Below are 22464 nucleotides of genomic sequence, written 5' to 3'. Positions count from 1 at the left end.
GTTTAGGAATGTCCCCTGCGGGGTTACAAGGAGAAGGATGCCTAGTCCCACTCCCCGTCCCTTTCTTCTCGCCTCATATGATCCAAGTGGAAATACTTGGTGGCAGTATTCTTTTCCCCCACCACAGGGAATTCCCCCACAGCAGAAAATGAATACTCTGAGAAATGGTACAGGACAGCAGCAAGGGGTTGGGGGACAGCATAACGGAGGGACAGTCGTAGTATAAAAGTGTCATCATTTCTCTATGAAGAGTTTTCCTCTATCATAGACAAAATGATGTGTGGCTCTGGTCTATAGGGGCACCCCATATAGACCCTAAAGTATCAACTGCATGCTACTTTGCCACAATAACAAGCAGCCAATACCCCAGACGGGTACTTAGGGTGAACTGCTTAAATGAGGAAAAAAAGGAGAATGAGTATAAGAAGAAGTTGAGAGAGGAGTGGGAGAAAATAAAGGATAGAGTAGAATTACGAGTGGAGGAGGAATGGGGATGGTTCAAGGAGGGAGTTATAAGGTGTGCAATGATGGTGTGTGGAACAAGGAGGGCGGGAGGAAATAAAGAGAAGGGTAGTGAGTGGTGGGATGAGGAAGCAAAGAAGGGTGCAGAAGAGAAGAAGCAGGCATTCATAGATTGGCTACAAATTAGGACGAGGGAATCGTATGAGAGTTACAAAGTAAAGAGAAAGGAAGTTAAGCATAAGATAAAGGAAGCAAAGAGGAGAGCAGATGTGAAATGGGAAAAGAGTATGACAGAAAATTTTGAAAGCAATAAAAAGATGTTATGTAAGGAAATTAAAAGAGGAAGAGGTGGTGAATCAAGTAGAGAAGAAAAGGTAAAAGGTGCAGATGGAGAGATGATAATGGAAGAGAAGGCAGTGAGAGGAAGGTGGGCAGAGTATTTTAGGGAGTTGCTAAATGTGAAGGAGGATAGGGAGGGAAATGGAGCTGCAGTGGGAAGCGCTAAGTAAATAAGTGATGAGTGAGGAAAATGGAGGAGAAATAGGGAAGGATGAAGTGAAAGCAGCTGTTAAGATGATGAGAGCAGGTAAGGCACCTGGGTTGGATGGATGCCATGCAGAATGTCTGAAGAAAGGAAGTACAGTTATGGTGGACTGGCTGGTGAGGTTATTTAATGTTTGTTTAAGAGAGGGTAGAGTGCCGGAGGACTGGAGGAGTGCCTATATAGTTCCGCTTTACAAGGGAAAGGGGGACAAGTGTGAGTGTAGTAGTTACAGAGGGATCAGTTTGTTCAGTGTAGTTGGGAAGGCTTATGGGAGGGTCTTGATTGAGAGGGTTAGGAGAGGAACAGAGGGAGTAATTGGTGAGGAACAGTGTGGATTTAGGACAGGTAGGGGATGTGTAGATCAGATTTTTGTGGTAAGACAGATATGTGAGAAAGCTATAGGAAAAGGTAAGGATGTTTTTTGGGCTTTTATGGATCTGGAAAAGGCTTACGACAGGGTAGACAGGAAGGCACTGTGGGAGGTATTGCAGATATATGGGATAGGAGGAAAGCTGTTAAGAGCAGTCAAGAGTTTTTATGAGAGTAGTAGAGCTTGCGTTAGGATTAGAAATGGAGAGAGTGAATGGTATGAGGTAAAGGTGGGACTTCATCAGGGGTGTGTTATGTCACCCTGGCTGTTCAATCTTTACATGGATGGGGTGGTGCGAGAGGTGAATGCAAGGGTAGTGGGTCAGGAGTTGGAGATGATTAAAGAAAATGGAGAAAAGTGGGAGGTGAGCCAATTGTTGCTTGTTGACGACACTGCGCTTGTAGCAGGATCAGAGGAGGGATTGAGGAAGTTAGTGACAGAGTTTGAGAAGGTGTGTGAAAGAAGGAAGCTGAAGATAAATGTGGGCAAAAGTAAGGTGATGAGATGTACAAGGGGAGACAGTGACAGCAGGCTGGAAGTGAGCATTAAGGGTGAGAAATTGGAGGAAGTGGATAGTTTCAGGTACTTGGGTGCGAATGTGACAGGAAAGGGAGGAGGGGGGGTTGAGGTATAATGTAGATTGAGAGAAGCGAGTAAATGCCTTGGTGGATTAAAAATTGTAATGAGAAATAGACATCTGGGAATGGATGCTAAGAGGAGGTTATATGAAGGAGTGATTGTGCCAATAGCAATGTACGGGGCAGTAACATGGAACATGAGAGAGGAAGAGAGAAGGAGTTTAAATGTGTTTGAGATGAAATATCTGATAAGTATGATAGGGGTTACTAGGCTAGAGTGAGAAATGAGGAGGTGAGGAGGAGAACAGGGGTAGAAATGCAACTGGGAGATAGGGTTGATGAAAGAGTATTAGGATGGTTTGGACACATGGAAAGAATTAGTGAAGAAAGATAAGTAAAAGAATTGTGGAAGGCGGAGGTGGAAGGAGTGAATATGAGGGGGTGTCCTAGGATGAGATGGATGGATGAGGTGAAAGGGGCATTACAAATGAGAGGAATGTCTGTAGAGAAAGGAAGGGAGAGGACAGAAGATAGGGGTGAATGGAGAAGGGTTGTGTATAGATGCGGCTGTGATGCATGAGGGGGAGTGGGTAGGAGAGGGGGGTGAGGAAGTTTGTACGAGAAAAAATTTGACGCAGCCTAAAGGGATTTCTCCCCGTCTTCTCCTTTCCTGCATGAGGGGACGGAGAGGGGGGGTCACCGAATTTATGAAGCGGCCTTGCTGTGGATGTGCTGTGTCTTGTGACACTGCTTCTGACCCAGGGCAGTGGACAGGATGGAGGGATGATCCGTCATCCAGGAGGTGCCAAGATAGGAGGGAGGGAGGGAGGAGGGTGGAGGGGAGTGGAATACATGGGAAATGAAATGGGTGGGAGTTGTTGTTGTTGTTGTTGTTCCCTAGACTGTCTGTCCAAGCAGTCCTGTCTCCCCAAGGAATGCCACAGCCGAAACTGGGTTTTCCCACAAATCCTTTATAGAGTGTATGTTGTGTTGTTTGCGTGCATGATTGTGTATAATGCAGTCTTCCATTATGTGTTGTATGGTATGGGGTGAAGTGTTACCTCCTGGGCAGCTGTTCACAATGCGGTCATCCAGCCTCTTCCACCCAGAAATCACTGGGTGGGAGTGATTTCTATGCCTTTTTCTTTTTGGCTACCCCCCTGTGTAAGGGGGAAAAAGCCTTTGGTATATGTATGTATGTATCTACTCCTTCATCCATGTCATTTATATGTATGGCAAACATGATTGGAGCCAATACCGATCCTTGCAGGACACTACTTATCATTTCTTCCCATTTCAAGTATTTGTCTCTAATTACTACCCTCATTTTTCTCCCAGTCAGGTAATCTTCCATCCATTCCAATAATTATCCTTTGATGCCACCTATTGATTCTATTTTTCTTATTAGCTTTTTGTGTTGTACTTTATCAAATGCTTTTTGTAGATCTAGAGAGGCACAGTCTGCACATTCATCCCTTTCTTGTATTATCTCTATTAGTCTCAAATAGAAGCAGATCAGGTTTGTTGTACATGATCTTCCTTGTCTAAATCCATATTGATTTGGATTCAGTATGTTTTTTTCTTCCAAATGTTTAACCCATCTACCTTTGACACCTTTTTCACATATTTTTGCTATTGTGCTTGAAAGGGAGACCGGTTTGTAGTTGGTTGCATTTTCCTTGTTCCCTCCTTTATATATTGGTATATTTGCATCTTTTCCTGTCCTGTGGTACCTTTCCTTCTTTGAGTATTTAATTACAGTCAACTTTCAATTAACACCAGTTTAACTAACACATTTTTTATTTGGCGGTAAGAGCACTAAGAGAGAGGGCCTCCGCGTGGTCAGTCTTCCACTCTCGTTTTCTGTTCTACACCAAAACAAAAAAGAAAATGGTGCCACCAATCCACATTTAATGGTAAACTAATTTTTAAATGTATGGACCGTGATTATAAGTCATAAAAGCTTGAAAAATTGTCACAAAGAAATGAATGATTTAGAGATTGTACTCTCGTCTTCTGTTCTACACCGGGAGTCGGAAGAAGAGGCAAGTGAGGCGGAGGGTGGCTGGTGATGAGTGCGCACATAGAATAAATAACTGTGTACTACAGATAAATACAAGAATGTGTGTTTTTGTTGTTTCTGTAACCTACAAATGTATTAATAATGTGTTTGTTCAAATTCAGAGTAACAAGATCCCAAAATAGACAAGACTTTCCCAGTGCCCAGGAACCTAACCCCCACCCCATTACCATTATTTCCTATGGGAAAAATATGTTTAACTAACATGACTTTGATTAACACGATGTCTCCAGGAACGTAACCCTCGCGTCAATTGAGAGTTGACTAAATATTGTATATTTTGTCCATCAACTCCTCTATGCATTCTTTCAATATCCAATTTGCAATTCCAACCGAACCATGTTGTCATGTTATGACATACAACAGACGCGGGCATTGCACACACAGATGACATGGAAGACTTGGAAGCCGGCAGCAGAGGAAAACAAAATCAGGGCCTCCTGCCAGCAGAGGTCAAAGGGCACATAAATCAAATGAAGAAACAAAGTAGGACCCTCACTTCCATGCCCCTTCAATTACATATAGTAGATAGTTATTTGTGACTATATTGTAAGCCCTCTTCACACAAAAATAAAGATGCAGGTAAATTGTGTGTAGCTGGGTAAATAGGATAGGTTACATTGGCACCTGTGCCATGGCACTGGTGTTCTATAGCTGTAGCATAAAAAAGATGCATGGGCACTTTTGCATCCTCCTGAGTACCACGCTCACACTCTGTTCACACAGACTTAATTGTAAGTACAAGGAATATTGTAACTAGATTCATGTGTTGAATTGAGTGAGTTTACTCCAAGGTTTCCTTATCCAGTGAGGTAAAAATTGATCATAAAAGGCTAAGTGTTACTCTAGGACTTTGATTGCAGGAGCTACTAGCATCACAGCTTATGATTCAATGTACCAACTCAAATACAAGGCCTAGCACAAGACAATGTGATTTTCTGACATGAAGGTTTTTTATTTGGTCTCTGATTTCCTTCTGTATTACAGTTATTTCTTCATTGGGGGGATTTCTCTCTTTATTCCCTCACAGTTCTGTGAACTTTCAATTGTGAATACAGATTTGAAATGATTGTTCATAGTTTCAGCCATTTCTTCTTCTTCTTTATATTCATAATTTCCCTGGCACAGTTTTTCCATTTCTTGTTTGTTTTTTTAGTTTACCATTTACATACCTGTAAAATAGCTTAGGTTGTTCCTTGCATTTTTTTATTTTATCTCTCACAGTTTCTCTTTTCATCTCTGCGTATTTTTACATAATCATTTCTTAGTTTGATATATGTTTGCCATTTACTCGTTTTCTTATATTTTTTCCATCTTTTCCAAGCTTTGTCTCTTTTATCCTTAGCCTCACTACATTTTTTGTTGTACCAGGTTTTATGTACACTCATACCTCGATTTAACGGACCTTACTTTAACGGATTACGGATGCAACGGACAAAATCTGTAGCTTCTGGATCGTCCGGAGCGACTGGACGCAGTCCGATGTTTCCGTAGTTGACCGCCAGATGACCTATGGTCGCTTTGTTTACAACTGTGCCGGAACACGTGGAGCTGTTTGGTCCATGTTTTTCGACCTTTTTGGTCCTGTTTTGTGTGTTGTTTGTGAAAGAATTCAACAGTTTTTTTCAACCATGGCACCTGTACATCCTGTAGAAAAGAGGAAAAGAGTCAATTTAACAGTATCACAGAAGCTTGAGTTGATTAAAAAGTTGGAAAGTGGAGTGTCGGTGAAGCAGGTGTGTGATGAATATCCACTTCACTCCGGGCCAAAATCTAGCTGGCAGCATTAGCTGCCAGACATACAATGTTGCGTCATAATATTCGCATCATAAAAAATAGTCACCGCTTATATCGATCGTTCTCTCTTTCCCCCGTGAATTTTTATAACCATAGAAAATGTGATGAAGACAGTTTAGAGAGTATGTCATTACGCAGGGGCAACTACAATAAATATAATCAAGACGCCGATATGGCAGCCTCGCGTATCCACTTGCTCCTCATGCCGCCTACGTAGGCGGCACCGTATGGAAGAGGATATGGAGTAAAGAAACAAACTGTGTCTGATATTCGTAAACAAAAGGAACAACTTACCCAATATTCGCTGAAGTATTCGGTTTATGAAAATTTTGGACTTGGTACTCTTGAGGTGAAAATTTTGGGCCAGATCCCAGGTATTTACACTAACAGATTGGATAGTGTGCTTAAGTAAAAGTACCGTACTGTATTCATTCCTCATTTTTTTGTAACATAATCATTGAAATACAGTAGTATCAGAAACTTCGGACAATCGGGTATATCGGAGCGGTGTTCCCCCCTTTTAGTCTGTTAAATCGAGGCATGAGTGTATACTCTTTCTTGCTTATGTTGTGGTACATATTTGTTCACTCCCTCATTATAAATTTCTTTTAGTATATTCCATTTCTTTTCCATCTTTGTTTCTTCATTTAGGAAGTTATCCCAGTTTGGGTTTCGAAAGAATTTTTTTTAGTTTCTCAAAATTCGTTTTGTTTACATTAGTGTGTGGAGTCTGTTGTGCATGTTTGAGTTTTGTCTTGCCTCATAAGAACATAAGAACATAAGAATGAAGGAGACTGCAAGAGACCATAAGGCCTACACTAAGCAGCTCCGTATCCATCATTACCTGTCATCCCCATCCATAAAGTTGTCTGATTGTTTCTTAAAACAAATGATAGTTTCAGTGTTTACTACATGGTTACTAAGTTTATTCCATTCATCAACCACCCTATTAGTAAACCAATTCTTGCCAATTTCCTTTTTAAATCTAAATTTGTCCAGTTTACAACCATTACTGCGAGTCTTGCCCTGTTGTTTTAATATGATGACCTTGTCTGCATCACCCTTGTTAAAGCCTTTGATCCACTTGAACACCTCTATTAGATCACCCCGCACTCTGCGTCTTTCCAGAGAGTGTAAGTTAAGGTGCCTAAGCCTCTCTTTGTAAGGCAAATTTCTGAGTCCATGTATCATTTTGGTCATTCTTCTCTGTACTGATTCTTGTGAAATGATGTCCATTCTGCAGGATGGAGATCAAAACTGTACCGCATAGTCAAGGATGGGTCTAACTATCGCTAGAGTTTAATAATTACCTCTCCACTTCTATTCGTTACCGTCCTAGCAATGAAACCTAATGCACTGTTAGCTTTATTTCTGGTGCTAATGCACTGTTTCCTGGATTTAACTCCTTCACTTCGGGCCAAAATCTCGCGGTCAGCATTAGCTGCCAGACGTGCAATTTTGCGTCATAATACTCGCATTATAAAAAATAAAGTTACCGCTGTATTTAGCTCATTCTCTTTCACCCGTGAATTTTGATAACCATAGAAAATATGATGAAGCCAGTTTACAAAGTATGGGGGTCACGCAAGTACAACTACAATAAATATAATTAAGATGCCGACATCGGCATCCTCGCGTACCCACTTGCTCCTCATGATGCCTACGTAGGTGTCATCGTATCGAAGGGGTTAAGGTCCGGACACACTAGAACTCCCAAGTCTCTCTCGCACTCAGTTTTCTCTAAAAGCGTGTTATCTAAGCTGTATCTATTTTCGGGGTTGTGTAGCCCTATGTTTAACACGCTACACTTAAAGATATTGAAGTTCATTTGCCATTTCACCAACCATGTGAACAATTTGTTAAGATCATCCTGTAGAATCTCTGCGTCATCTCCTGACTTAATTAGGCGTCCTATTTTAGTGTCGTCCGCAAACTTACTAACATCACTATTTATCCCATCGTCTAAGTCATTTATGTACATAATGAATGTCAACGGACCCAAAACCGAGCCCTGGGGGGCCCCACTAGTAACACTGCCTCATGTAGATTTTCTCCATTTATGGTGACCTGGTGTTTTCTGTTACTAATCCAAGCTCTAATCCATTCTAACAATTTTCCTCCTATGCCATGGGCTTTGATTTTATTTAGTATTCTCTGGTGTGGCATCTTATCGAACGCTATGCTTAAGTCAAGGTAAATAATATAATTATCATTATTATCTGACACCTTATATACTTTAGTGTAAAAGGATAGAAGATTAGTCACACATGACTTACCCTTGGAGAAACCATGCTGTGAATCCTATAACCGATGTCAAACTGATTGGCCTGTAGTTGCATATAGACGATCTATCTCCCTTCTTAAAAACAGGAACAACGTTTGCTTGCCTCCAAGCAGAAGGCACAAAACCAGTGTCTACCGATTTATTAAATATTTCAGTTAACTGGTTGCAGATTTCAAATTTACACTCCTTTAGCATTCTTGGAAATATTTCGTCTGGACCCGGGGATTTTGTAGCTTTAAGTCTTTCAATCTGTTTGACTACTTCTACTTTAATAATGCTGATATTAGTTAGACTACTTTCTTCATCCCCTCTGAAAATCGGATCACAGTCAGGTACTTTATCTAACCTCTCATTAGTAAACACCGATAGAAAATAACTGTTAAACTCCTCACTCATTTTTTCCTCCGACTCTATCATGACATTTTCATCATTTTTAATTGGTCCCATTATTTCTTTATTTTTTGTTCTATAGAGATGAAAGAGACCTTTTGGGTTGGATCTTGATTGACTAGCGACCTTAATTTCATAATTACGTCTCGCTGTACATGTATTCTTTTTAACCAGCTTTGCCATTTCATTATATCTTGATCTAAGGTGTGTTTCCCTGTTTTTTATATTTACATAAAGTCCTCTTTTCATTCTGATCTCATGTTTCAATCTGCCTCGGTCATTCTTTTTTCTTGTTTGCTCAGTGGGGTCACAGTGCTGGTGGCATAGCGATATAATGGTGTGGCACCATACAATTATGTATTATACTTACATACTGTTCAATGAGATGCATGTTTTCCCCCTTTATATAATTATCATAGATTTTGTTGGATATTAATTTCATAATTGTCATTGCATTATTTACAATTCTGATACAGTCTGTAGGGAGAACCAAGTGAGCTTCTGTATGTTTTTGTGCCCACTCAAGGTTTGGTGTCTAGTTGTAACTCTACCTCCTAGTATTTACCTAGTTGTATTATACGGGAAGGGAGCTATGCTCATGATGACCCATCCTTGTATCTTTCAGCATCAAGTTTATTCTTAAAATCGTGAATAGTATTTGCACACACTGTTTTTTCATCTAAGTTATTCCATATATCCAGCATTCTGTGTGGAAAGTTATTCTTTTTCCTATCTCTTCTATAGTTGTCCTTTTTGAGTTTCTTTTCATGACCTCTTATTTTTCCATTGTCATTTTTTAGTCAATCTTTTCTGTCAAGGATTTCCACTCCTTTCATGATTCTATATGTAGTCAGTAGATCACCTCTTTCTCTCCTTTGCTCTAGTGTTGGTAGTTCTAGTTTCGATAATCTTTGTTCGTTTGTTAGATTGGAAAGAGCTGGTGCCAACTTTGTTGTTACTCTCTGTATTCTTTCTAGTTTCCTTATATTCTTTTTAGTACTGAGTGTCCATAGTACATACATACATATACCAAGGTTTTTTCCCCCTTACAAGGGGGGTAGCCAAAAAGAAAAAGGCATAAAATCATTCCCACCCCATTCCATCCCTGAATACACTCCACACCCCTCCACCCTCCCTTTTATACTATGACTGTCCCTCCGTTATGCTGTCCTCCAACCCCTTGTTGCTGTCCTGTACCATTTCTCTGAGTATTCCTTTTCTGTGATGGGGGAATTCCTTATGGTGGGGGAAAAGAATACTGCCACCAAGTATTCCCACTTGGATCGTAAGAGGCGAGAAGAAAGGGACGGAGATTGGGACTAGGCATCCTTCTCCTTGTAGCCCCACAGGGGAAATTCCTAAAAAAAGAAAAGAAAAGAAAAGAAGTGTCCATAGTACCACTGCATATTCCAGTTTTGGTCTAATCAATGTGACTAATATCTTTTTTATCATTTCTTCATCCAAGTATTCAAATGCCACTTTCATTGACCTTAGTAGGTTGTATGTTTCACCTACTATTTTGTTTATATGTCTGTCCGGTGTCATGTCATTGCTGATTATCACTCCAAGGTCCCTTTCCGAATACACTTTTTTTTATTTCATTTTCACCAATTTTGTAATTTTTTAAAATTCTGTTTTTGTTTTTACCAAACTCCATTATGCTACACTTCTTGATATTAAAGGTCACCTCCCACTTTTGAGTCCATTTCCAGATTGTGTCCAGGTCTGATTGTAATTGAGGCACAGTCTTCATTTGTTGATACTTTCTTTAATATTTTTGGATCATCTGCGAAGAAATTCATATAACATTCAACTCCTTCGTCCATGTCGTTTATGTATGTGGCAAACATGATTGGAGCCAGTACTGACCCTTGTGGAACACCAGTTATCATTTCTTCTCTAATTACTACCCTCATTTTTCTCCCAGTCAGGAAGTCTTCCATCCATTTTAATAAATTACCTGCAATGCCACCTATTGATTCTAATTTTCCTATTAATTTTTTGTGTGGTACTTTGACTGTATGCATGTGTGTGTATATTGTGGTGCTTTGACACATTTTGCTTTTCAATGGCAGTGATTCATAAACTTTTATTTAGCTGCCCTACACACAATCACTCATTCATACAATATCCTCTTAGAATCCATTCCCAAGTGTCTATTTTTCATGGTTGTGTATGGATGATACTGTGATGCATGGAAGGGAGTGGGTGGGGAATGGGGAAGGGAGTATGGGTGAATGATATTTTGATGCAGCCCAAAGGGATTTCTCCCCACCTTCTCTTTTTCTGCATGAGGGGTCAAAGAGGGGGGGGGGCTCACCAATTAAATGAAGTGGACTTGCTGTGGATGTGCTATGTCTTGCTATATTGTTTCTGACCCAGGACAGTGGGCAAGATGCAGGGATGACCTCTCATCCAGGAAGAGCCAAGATAAGAGGGAGGGAGGGGGATGAGTGGGAGTGGAGTATGTGGGGTTGGAATGGGTGGGAGTGGATTTTATGCCTTTATTTTTGGCTACCTCCCTTGTCAGAGTGAATAAGCCATTGGTATATGCATGTATGATTTATGATAAAGAAATTGTACTGCACCATACTTCATGCTCTGACCACTGTGACATAGGAAAATGAATAGGCAAAGGTATAGGATCAGTAAAGGACAGGGTCAAAGAGGCAGTAGAAAGGATGGACAGCAAGAGAATCATTCCTCTACATGTATAATTTTTTCTTGAATACAGAGCAAGAAAGTGTGCCCCTACACCACAGTGCCACCCAACAAGTCACTAAAGTGTGACTAGATATAACAAGTCAATACCCCAGTACTTTGAGGCTGACATTAAATTATTTTTCTTACAAGAGTGAAATGACAGAACTCATTCCTATAAATATTAGAAAAGAAAAACATACCTTAGGTCATTTTGTATGATGGCAAATGCTGTCTCCCTACTATTCATCATTTGACATAAAATGTTTACATCACTGCCAAGATCATTACATCTCTCTTCATTGTCCACATTCTGAAATAATAATTGACAAAATAGTACATCCTCAAACATCAAATTGTAATAATAAAGTCAAAGTTCTATCTCTATCTGGATTAACTGGTAACAGTACATCCTTACTGGCTTAAAAAGTGCACATCAGATTCTACATACATTTAATCACCATTTACACAAATTTACAGGATGGTGGACTGGGGAATGAGGGATGCCATTCACCACATAATACTCCATACCAACCTATTCTTACACATACTAGGGTGCTGACTGCAGGGACTTCGGGACTTTTACTTTGCCCCTACAGACTGAAGCCACACATCATTTGCCTATGTTAGAGTAAAACCTCTCCTCATTGAGGAATTTACCTAACTGTATTCACCTTATTGTAGTATACAAGAATGGAGCAATGCTCATTGTGTCCCTTCTCCACATTCTCTAATTTCTTCTCATAACTAGCCTCAAATTCATGTACAGTTCCATCTTAATCCTTGATTTCCAATTATCATATTTAGATTTGAATCTTGTATTGTTTGAGCTTGGGCTATATCACCATCCAAGATATTCCACTTAATTCTATATGGAAAACTGTATTTCTTCCCATCTTTAGACATTTAATTTTTCTTAATTGGCTCCCATAACATCTTAAGGATTTCGGTACACACATAACAAAATAATTAAGCTAGACCCTATTATTTTCCTGTAAATGGTAGACAGTGTAAAAATGACCTGGGCCAACTTTTATGGAAATCCATTGGAAATGAATGAATAAATAAATAAATAAATATACTAAAGGCCTTTTCCCCCTTACAATGGAGGTAGCCAAAAAAACAAAGGCATAAAAACCACTCCCACCCATTCCATCCCCTACACACTCCACTCCCCCCCACCCTCTTATTTTGGCATCTCCTGGATGATGAGTCATCCCAGCATCTTGCCCACTGCCCTGGGTCAGAAGCAGTGCTGCAAGACACAGCACATCCACAGCAAGGACACTTCACTAATCAATGACCCCCCCCTCTCTGTCCCCTCGTGCAGAAAAGGAAAAAAGGAGAAATCCCTTCGGGCTGAATCAATTTATTTTTCATACGTAATCTCTCACCCACCCCATCCCCTACCCACTCCCCCTCATACATCGCAGCATCATCTATGCACAACCATTCTCTATTCACCCCTATCTTCTGTCTTCTCCCATCCTTCCTCAACAGACATTCCCCACTTTCCCAATACCACTTTTACCCCATCCATCCATCTCATCCCAGGTTGCCCCCTCATGTTCACTCCTTTCACCTCTGTCTTCCATACGTCTTTTACTAATCTTTCTTCACTCATTCTTTCCATGTGTCCACACCATTGCAATACTCTTTCATCAACTCTTATCTCCTAACTCCCTTTCCACTCCTGTTCTCCTCCTCATATCTGACTCTATCCAGCCTAGTAACCCCTATCATACTTCTCAGGCATTTCATCTCAAAACTGAAAGAACCTCTATCAACAAGTATGGTGGGACAAGGTCTATACAACCACTGGGCGAAAAATAGAACAGACAAACAGGGAGGTGTCATGATATTGACAAAAAAAGGGTTTAAATGTGACAAAGATAAATGAAGGCAAAGATAATGTGAAACTGATTATGATTAAAGTTGTAAACAAAAATATGAAAAGCAGAAAATTTGTAGCAGTGTATGTGCCACCAAAAACACAGGCTTGGTCTGATAGTGTTCATTCTAAATTACTGGAAGACACAATGAATGTGCTGAATGAGTTACTGAAAGAGGGTGGTAACATAGTAATTATGGGTGATTTTAATGCAAAGGATATAATCTGGGAAGAAATGATAGTAAAGGGGGAGAAGAACTTTGGAGCAACATTCTACTGGATATGACCATCGAATACACCTTAACACAATGAGTTAAGGAAAATACTAGATATAGAAACAATGAGGAACCATTGAAACTAGACTTGATATTAACTTCTGAACCAGATATCATGAACAAAATGGAGTATAAAACATCAATTGGAAAGAATGACCATATACTAATAGAGTTTAAATTAAAAGAACAAAACAATGTACGAAAGAATGACAAACAAAGAAAAGGAAGATTAAGGGGACCGGCTGGTCAAGAATCGATGAAAATTTGGAAAAAAAATTTAAATCTGGGAAAAAATTTCTACATCTGCATATGGCAATCGACAGTCTGTATGCAGAGTATTTCATCAAAATTCGCCTTATTTTCGTAGTTATGGCAAATAAACCCCCTCCTCCCCCCAACTCGACCCCATCTCGCCCTATGATACATATTGGTCAGTACAATATATATATTATTGCAATAAATAACAATAATTTGTAATGATCGAGTGCTATTGCTAGTGACTTCTGGCAACTCTGTCTCTGTACCAGAGGTTATATATAGACCCCAGCATGGATGAATGGAACAAGAAGGAGCTACAAGAATGTTTGCACGGTCTGAGTCTCTAGGATTCCGATATGTCAATTTTGCTGGAGATGGGGATTCCAGCGCCTACAATGCAGTTTGTGCACTGAATAATGACCGTAGCCCCTACGAAAACATCAAGGTCAACAAATTAGAATGTATCAATCATGTACAGAAGAGGATGGGGACAAGACTGAGGAAGCTGCGTGATGAGGAACGAGTGGAGACTGTGACGAAGAGAGCTCAAAAGACCAAGTTTGCTGGGGCATCAAGACTGCAGTTTGTGTGCCAAGCAACAATTCTAGATCACAATTTTGGGTATCAGCAGCCAAGTATTTGCTATCATCAACTCTCTTTCTAGACACATTTCCACCATCAACTCTCCACTACGATTCTTTCCTGGAACTCCACACTTCCCAACCACTCCATCGATTGGACCATTTCCCACTCTAGCATTAAGGTCTCCCAGTACTATTACATTGACATTTCTTCCTAAACCCTCTATGCACTCATTTAAATCTATCCAAAAGGCCTCCCTTTCTTCCATGCTCTTCTCACTGCCCGGCCCATATGCACTTACAAAGACCCACATCTCCTTTCCCAGTTTCACCTTCATCCACATTATCATTGAGGAAACCTCCTTCCACTCCACTACCCCTTTACCTATCTCCTCACTTACTAGAATAGCCACCCCTTCCCTCCCTCGCCCTCTCTTCACTCCTGATAACCTCCCACTTACACTCCCAAACATACACTCACCCTTCCCTTTCAACTTAGTTTCACTCAAAGCCAACACATCCAACTTTCTTCTCACAAACATACTACCTATCTCTTCCCTTTTACTCTCATCTGTACCACATCCACGCACATTAAAAGACCCAAACTTTAGGGTGCTGGCCCGAGGCCCTCCAGCACCCCTTATGCCTTTCCTTTTCGTTTTAGGATATTGCCCCTTGGGGCTACAGGGAGAAGGATGCCTAGTCCCTCTCCCCGTCCCTTTCTTCTCGCCTCTTACGATCCAAGTGGGAAACTTGGTGGCAGTATTCTTTTCCCCCACCACAGGGAATTCCCCCAATCAGAAAGAGAATACTCAGAGAAATGGTACAGGACAGCAACAAGGGGTTGGGGGACAGCATAACGGAGGGACAGTCGTAGTATAAAAGTGTCATCATTTCTCTATGAACAGAATTTCTTCTATCATAGACAAAATGATGTGTGGCTCTGGTCCGTAGGGGCGCCCCATATAGACCCTAAAGTATCGACTGCATGCTACTTGATGATAGCAAATACAGTGTTTCGGAAGAAAGTCAAGCATAAGTACACATGGGAGAGGGTGGTGGAGGGAAGGGTGGTAGATAGAGCGCTAATGGATTATGTAGTGGTAAATAGGATTATGATAGGAAGAGTTAAGGATGTACATGTGCTAAGGGGAGAGGGTGGGGGAATATCAGATCATTTTTTGGTGGAAGGTAAGCTGAGAGTGGAGGATAGATGGAGAAGGAGGAAAGGGACAAAAGGTAGGGAGGTTCTTAGAGTGAACTCCTTGAATGAAAAGGAAAAGGAGAAGGAGTACGAAAAGAAGCTGAAGGAGGAGTGGGAGGGAGTAAAGGATAGAGTAGAGATGGGTGTGGAGGAGGAATGGAGATGGTTCAAGGAGGGAGTCTTAAAGTGTGCAAGGATGGTGTGTGGAACAAGAAGGACAGGGGGAAATAGAAGAAAGGGTAGTGAATGGTGGGATGAGGAAACAAAGAAGGTTGTAGAAGAGAAAAAGCGAGCATTCACAGATTGGTTACAAAAGAGGACAGGGGAGTCATACGAGACGTACAAAGAAAAGAAAAGAGAAGTAAAGCAAAAGGTAAAGGAGGCAAAGAGGAGAGCAGATGTGAAATGGGGTAGGAGTATGACAGAAAATTTTGAAAGTAATAAAAAGATGTTTTGGAAAGAAATTAAGAGAGGAAGAGGAGGCGAATCAAGTAGGGAAGAAAAGGTAAAAGGTACAGATGGAGAGTTGATAATGGAAGAGATGGCAGTGAGGGGAAGATGGGCAGAATATTTTAGGGAGTTGCTGAATGTGAAGGAGGATAGGGAAGGAAAGATAGCTGCAGTGGGAAATACGAAGAAAATGAGAGTGATGAGTGAGGAGAATGGAGGAGAAATAAGGAAGGATGAGGTGAAGGCAGTTGTAAAGATGATGAAAGCAGGTAAGGCACCTGGTCTGGATGGATGTCATGCAGAATGTCTGAAAAAGGGAGGTTCAGTGATGGTGGACTGGTTGGTGAGGTTATTTAATGTTTGCTGGAGAGAGGGTAGAGTACCGGAGGACTGGAGTAGTGCCTGTATAGTTCCTCTTTACAAGGGAAAAGGGGACAAGTGTGAATGTAGTAGTTTCAGAGGGATTAGCCTGTTGAGTGTAGTAGGGAAGGCTTATGGGAGAATCTTAATTGAGAGGATTAGGAGAGGAACAGAAGGAGTAATTGGTGAGGAACAGTGTGGATTTAGGACGGGTAGAGGTTGTGTAGATCAGATCTTTGTGGTAAGACAGATATGTGAGAAAGCTATAGGAAAGGGGAAGGATGTTTTTTGGGCTTTTATGGATCTGGAAAAGGCTTATGATAGGGTAGACAGAAAGGCACTGTGGGAGGTTATGCAGATTTATGGGATAGGAGGAAAGCTTTTGGGAGCTGTCAAGAGTTTTTATGTGAGTAGTAGAGCATGTGTTAGGATTAGAAATGGAGAGAGTGAGTGGTTTGAAGTAAAGGTGGGACTTCGTCAAGGATGCGTTATGTCGCCCTGGCTGTTCAACTTATACATGGATGGGGTGGTGCGAGAGGTGAATACTAGGGTAGTGAGTCAGGGATTGGAGATGGTTAAAGAAAATGGAGAAAAGTGGGAGGTGAGCCAGCTGTTGTTTGCGGACGACACTGCGCTTGTGGCAGGGTCAGAGGAGGGATTGAGGAAGCTGGTGGCAGAGTTTGGGAGAGTATGTGATAGAAGAAAGCTAAAGATAAATGTGGGTAAAAGTAAGGTGATGAGATGTACAAGGGGTGAAAGTGGCAGTAGACTGGAAGTGAACATTAAGGGAGAGCGACTGGAGGAAGTGGATAGTTTTAGATACTTGGGTGCAAGTGTAGCAGGAAAAGGTGGAGTGAAGGTGGAGGTAGAATGTAGATTGAGAGAAGCGAGTAAATGCCTTGGTGGTTTAAAGAGTGTAATGAGAAATAGACATTTGGGAATGGATGCGAAGAGGAGACTGTATGAAGGAGTGATTGTGCCAACAGCACTGTATGGGGCAGAAACGTGGAACATAAGAGAGGAAGAGAGAAGGAGTTTGAATGTGTTTGAGATGAGGTGTCTGAGAAGTATGGTGGGGGTTACTAGGCTAGATAGAGTGAGAAATGAGGAGGTGAGGAGGAGAACAGGGGTGAAAAAGGATTTGGGAGATAGGGTTGATGAAAGAATATTAGGATGGTTTGGACACATGGAAAGAATGAGTGAAGAAAGACTAGTAAAAGAGGTATGGAAGGCAGATGTGGAGGGAGTGAACATGAGGGGACGTCCTAGGATGAGGTGGATGGATGGGGTGAAGGGGGCTTTGGGGAAGAGGGGAATGTCTGTTGAGGAAGGAAGGGAGAGGACGGAAGACAGAGGTGAGTGGAGAATGGTTGTATATGGATGATGTTGTGACTGCATGAGGAGGAATGGGCGGGGGTGGGGGGGGTGTAGTATGTGTGAGTAAATTTTGACGCAGCCCGAAGGGATTTCTCCCCGTCCTCGCCTTATATGCAAAGGGGGACGGAGAGGGGGGGTCGCCGATTAAATGAAGCGGCCTTGCTGTGGATGTACTGTGTCTTGCGACACTGCTTCTGACCCAGGGCGGTGGGCAGGGTGCAGGGATGACCCGTCATCCAGGAGGTGCTCAGATGAGAGGAAGGGTGGGAGGGGTGTGGAGTGTATTTGGGGATGAAATGGGTGGGAGTGTTTTTATGCCTTTCCCTTTTTGGCTACCTCCCTTGGAAGGGGGAAAAAGCCTTGGTATATGTATGTATGTATGTAGCAGCCAAGTTTATTGAAAACCCTGAAATTAGGCTCTGCATCCCTTGACCACTCCCTAATGATGTAATAAGATCAAAGACAGTTGATGAGTCTGAGGAAGAAGAAACCCAAAACTGTGAAAAAAACAAAGAAAAGTTTAAAAGAATATGCTCCTGGAACATTCAACCGAAAACCTGGCAACAATGAGTAGTGTTGGCATTTATGACACCCTAATGTAATAACCTGCCTAAAATGCAGGTGGGGACCAGGAGCCAGAAGACAGAAGATTATATGACTGGACATCAACATATATGACTGAATATGAATTTTTTTTATTCTAAATATTATCAACATTCAAGCCTAAAAAACTAAATAATGAAATGCCATGATATCCCTTATCTATATTAGTATGTAGGGGTTCAAAGTTAGTAAAAACTTTGACGGCCCGTATCTCAAAATCTAAGTTTTATACCTTCAAACTTCTACTCCTCCATAACATCTTAATCAATTTCAATGAAAACTCACACATAATATGTCTAAATCTGCCTGATTGATGAAATAGAATGTTTTTTTTAATATCTGAAAGGGTTAATTTTTGCCAATTTTCTTTTTCCCTATTTGAAGGGGGACGGGGTGGGGAAAAATATAAAAATTAAAATTCCACAAACTAATAACTTTAACTAAAATTCCTCTCTATTAGTTTGAAGGGGGACGGGGTGGGAAAAAATATGAAAATTAAAATTCCACAAACTAATAACTTTAAACTAAAATTCCTCTCTATTAATTTGAAGGTCTGGATGAGGTCCTTCCACCATATTAATTTCATTCATGTAGAGCAATTATTATAGGAGGAGTAGCCATTTCAAAATTATCAAATGTTTTTTTAAAGGGAGGTGGGGGGAGGGGCAAAACATGAAAGGGTTGCAGATTAGTTTTTTTGGGTTAGGAAAGATGTACATGGTGTCCCTAACTCCTGGCATAAATTTCTGTTCAATAACCCAATTAATAAAGATTTTCATCTTTTGATTAGCTGGTCCCTTTAAGGGGACCGGCTGATCAAAAGATGAAAATCTTTATTAATTGGGTTATTGCACAGAAATTTATGCCAGGAGTTAAGGACACCATATACATCTTTCCTAACCCAAAAAAACTAATCTGCAACCCTTTCATGTTTTGCCCCCCCATCTCCCTTTCAAAAAAATTGATAATTTTGAAATGACTACTCCTCCTATAATAATTGCTCTACATGAATGAAATTAATATGGTGGAAGGACCTTATCCAGACCTTCAAACTAATAGAGAGAAATTTTAGTTAAAGTAATTAGTTTGTGGAATTTTAATTTTTATATCTTTTCCCACCCCGTCCCCCTTCAAATAGGGAAAAAAAAAAAATGCAAAGATTAACCCTTTCAGATATTAAAAAAAAAATGTTCTATTTCATCAATCAGGCAGATTTAGACATATTATGTGTGAATTTTCATTGAAATTGATTAGGAAGTTATGGAGGAGTAGAAGTTTGAAGGTATAAAACTTAGATTTTGAGATACGGGCCGTCAAAGTTTTCACTAACTTTGAACCCCTACATACTAATATAAATAAGGGATATCATGGCATTTCCTTATTTAGCTTTTTAGGCTTGAATGTTGATGATATTTAGAATAAAATTTATTCATATTCAGTCATATATGTTGATGTCCAGTCATATAATTCTCTGTCTTCTGGCTCCTGGTCCCCACCTGCATTTTAGACATTAGGGTGTCATAGCTTGCTTACTTTGTAATTCTTGCCTTTTCCTAGCTTCCTGAAGGTGTTTGGTTTGCTTGCGAGGACATGGCATCTCAAAAATAGTATAACAGCTTGTCAAATGACAAAAGGATTGATGGTGGCTTGCAGTGGAGCATATCACTCAATTTTTGTCTACTGTTTATCGCTTTCTGAGGCATCTACCCATTCTGGGGTCTATATATAACCTCTGGTACAGAGACAGAGTTGCCAGAAGTCACTAGGAATAGCACTCAATCATTACAAATTATTGTTATTTATTGCAATAATATATATATTGTAGTGACCAATACGTATCATAGGGCCGAGATGGGGTCGAGTTGGGGGGAGGAGGGGGTTTATTTGCCATAACTATGAAAATAAGGCGAATTTTGATTAAATACTCCACATACAGACTGTCGATTGCCATACGCAGATGTAGAATTTTTTTTCCCAGTTTTTCATTTTTTTCCCCAATTTTCATCGATTCTTGACCAGCCGGTCCCCTTAATGTACAACAAAATGGATTTTGTAAAACTAAGAAAAAAACAGGGGTGGAAAAGGAGCTGGGAGATAGGGTTGATGAAAGAATATTAGGATGGTTTGGACACTTGGAAAGATTGAGTGAAGAAAGACTAGTAAAAGAGGTATGGAAGGCAAATGTGGAGGGAGTGAACATGAGGGGACGTCCTAGGATGAGGTGGATGGATGGGGTGAAGGGGGCTTTGGGGAAGAGGGGAATGTCTGTTGAGGAAGGACGGGAGAGGACAGAAGACAGGGGTGAATGGAGAATGGTTGTATATGGATGATGTTGTGATTGCATGAGGTGGAATGGGTGGGGGGATGGGGGGTGAGGTAGTATGTGTGAGCAAAATTTGACGCAGCCCAAAGGGATTTCTCCCCGTCCTCTCATTTTATGCAATGGGGGGACGGAGAGGGGGGGGTCGCTGATTTGATGAAGCGGCCTTGCTGTGGATGTGCTGTGTCTTGCGACACTGCTTCTGACCCAGGGCAGTGGACAAGGTGCAGGGATGACCCGTCATCCAGGAGGTGCTCAGATGGGAGGGAGGGTGGAGGGGTGTGGAGTGTATTCAGGGATGGAATGGGTGGAAATGATTTTATGCCTTTCCCTTTTTGGCTACCCCCCTTGTAAGGGGGAAAAAGCCTTGGTATATGCATGTATGTAAGAAAAAAAAATCAAAACACAAACTGGGATAAATTCTCTAAAGAGGAAACAAAGATGGAAGACACATGGAGCATATTCAAAGAAAAGTACAAGGAAGGAATTGATAACCATGTACCAAAGAAGAAGCAAAAAGAGATCTATATAAAATGTTGGTATAACAAAAGGTGCAGCGAGGCTAGACAGAAGAGACAACGCCTGGAAACATATATAAAACTTGGGAAAGAATATGTGAATATACACAGGAAAGAAAAAGAAATTATGAAAAAGATATTATAGACAAATGTAAGCATCAACCTAAACTCTTTTAAAGATATGTAAGTGATAAATTATAGGACAAACATGAAATTGTAAAATTGCGTGGAGATAAAGAATATATAGATGACACAGAAATGGCAGAAGTTATGATCAGGCATTTCAGGTCTGTTTTTACAATTGAGAGCTCACAAATTTGGGAAGATGGACAACAAGAAAGACCCCCCTAAAATGACAGAAATAAAGTTAACACAGAAAGAAATAAGAGACCAAATAAAAAACCTAGATGTTAGGAAATCGCATGGACCGGATGGAATTGCAAACTGGATACTGAAAGAGTGTACAAACTGATGCACAAATTATACAAAATAATAGCTTTTCACTCAAAGAAGGAAAGGTACCGCAAGATTGAAAAGATGCATAGTACCAATATATAAAGGAGGATACAAAGAAGATCAAACACTTGGAAGAAAAGAAAATATTAAACCCTCAACAATTTAGGTAAAAGTAAGGTGATGAGATGTACAAGGGGTGAAAGTGGCAGCAGACTGGAAGTGAGCATTAATGGAGAGTAACTAGAGGAAGTGGATAGTTTTAGATACTTTGGGGGCGAATGTGGCAGGAAAGGAAGGAGTGGAGGTGGAGGTAGAATGTAGATTGAGAGAAGCGAGTAAATTCCTTGGTGGATTAAAAAGTGTAATGAGAAATAGACACTTGGGAATGGATGCTAAGAGGAGATTGTATAAAGGAGTAATTGTGCCAACAGCAGTGTATGGGGCAGAAACATGGAGCATATGAGAGGAAGAGAGGAGTTTGAATGTACTTGAGGTGAGGTGTCTGAGAAGTATGATTGGGGGGTTACTAGAATAGAGTGAGAAATGAGGGGGTAAGGAGGAGAACAGGGGTGGTAAGGGAGTTGGGAGATAGGGTGGATGAAAGAGTATTGGGATGGTTTTGACACATGGAAAGAATGAGTGAAGAAAGACTAGTAAAAGAGGTATGGAAGGCAGATGTGGAGGGAGTGAACATGAGGGGGCGACCTAGGTTGAGATGGATAGATGGGGTGAAAGGGGCTTTGGGGAAGAGGGGAATGTCTGTTGAGGAAGGACAGGAGAGGACAGATAACAGGGGTGAATGGAAAATGGTTGTATATGGATGATGTGATGCATGAGGAGGAATGGATGGGGGGATGTGGGGTGAGGTAGTATGTATGAGAAAAATTTGACACAGCCCGAAGGGATTTCTTCCCGTCTTCTCCTTTTCTGCATGAGGGAACAGATGGGGGGGCTCGCCAATTTAAT

The 22464-nt window shown here is 40.8% G+C and overlaps 1 protein-coding gene across 1 annotated transcript in view; it reads right to left on the bottom strand.

Annotated features, from left to right (window-relative positions):
• The window catches only part of BicD (Microtubule-associated protein Bicaudal D), a 327397-nt gene that overhangs the window by 117807 nt on the left and 187126 nt on the right, over window positions 1-22464 (bottom strand). Inside the window, exon 8 of the mRNA XM_076209252.1 lies at window positions 11409-11518. Coding sequence (XP_076065367.1) covers window positions 11409-11518 — 110 coding nt within the window. The remainder of the gene's footprint in view (window positions 1-11408; window positions 11519-22464) is intronic.

This window comes from Oratosquilla oratoria, chromosome 26 (genome assembly GCF_046742065.1).
Source record: "Oratosquilla oratoria isolate Oo_2021 chromosome 26, ASM4674206v1, whole genome shotgun sequence".
In the NCBI taxonomy this organism is placed as follows: Eukaryota; Metazoa; Arthropoda; class Malacostraca; order Stomatopoda; family Squillidae; genus Oratosquilla; species Oratosquilla oratoria.
The sequence above is the reverse complement of the archived record's forward strand: the minus strand, read 5'-3'. Positions and strand labels throughout refer to the sequence as shown.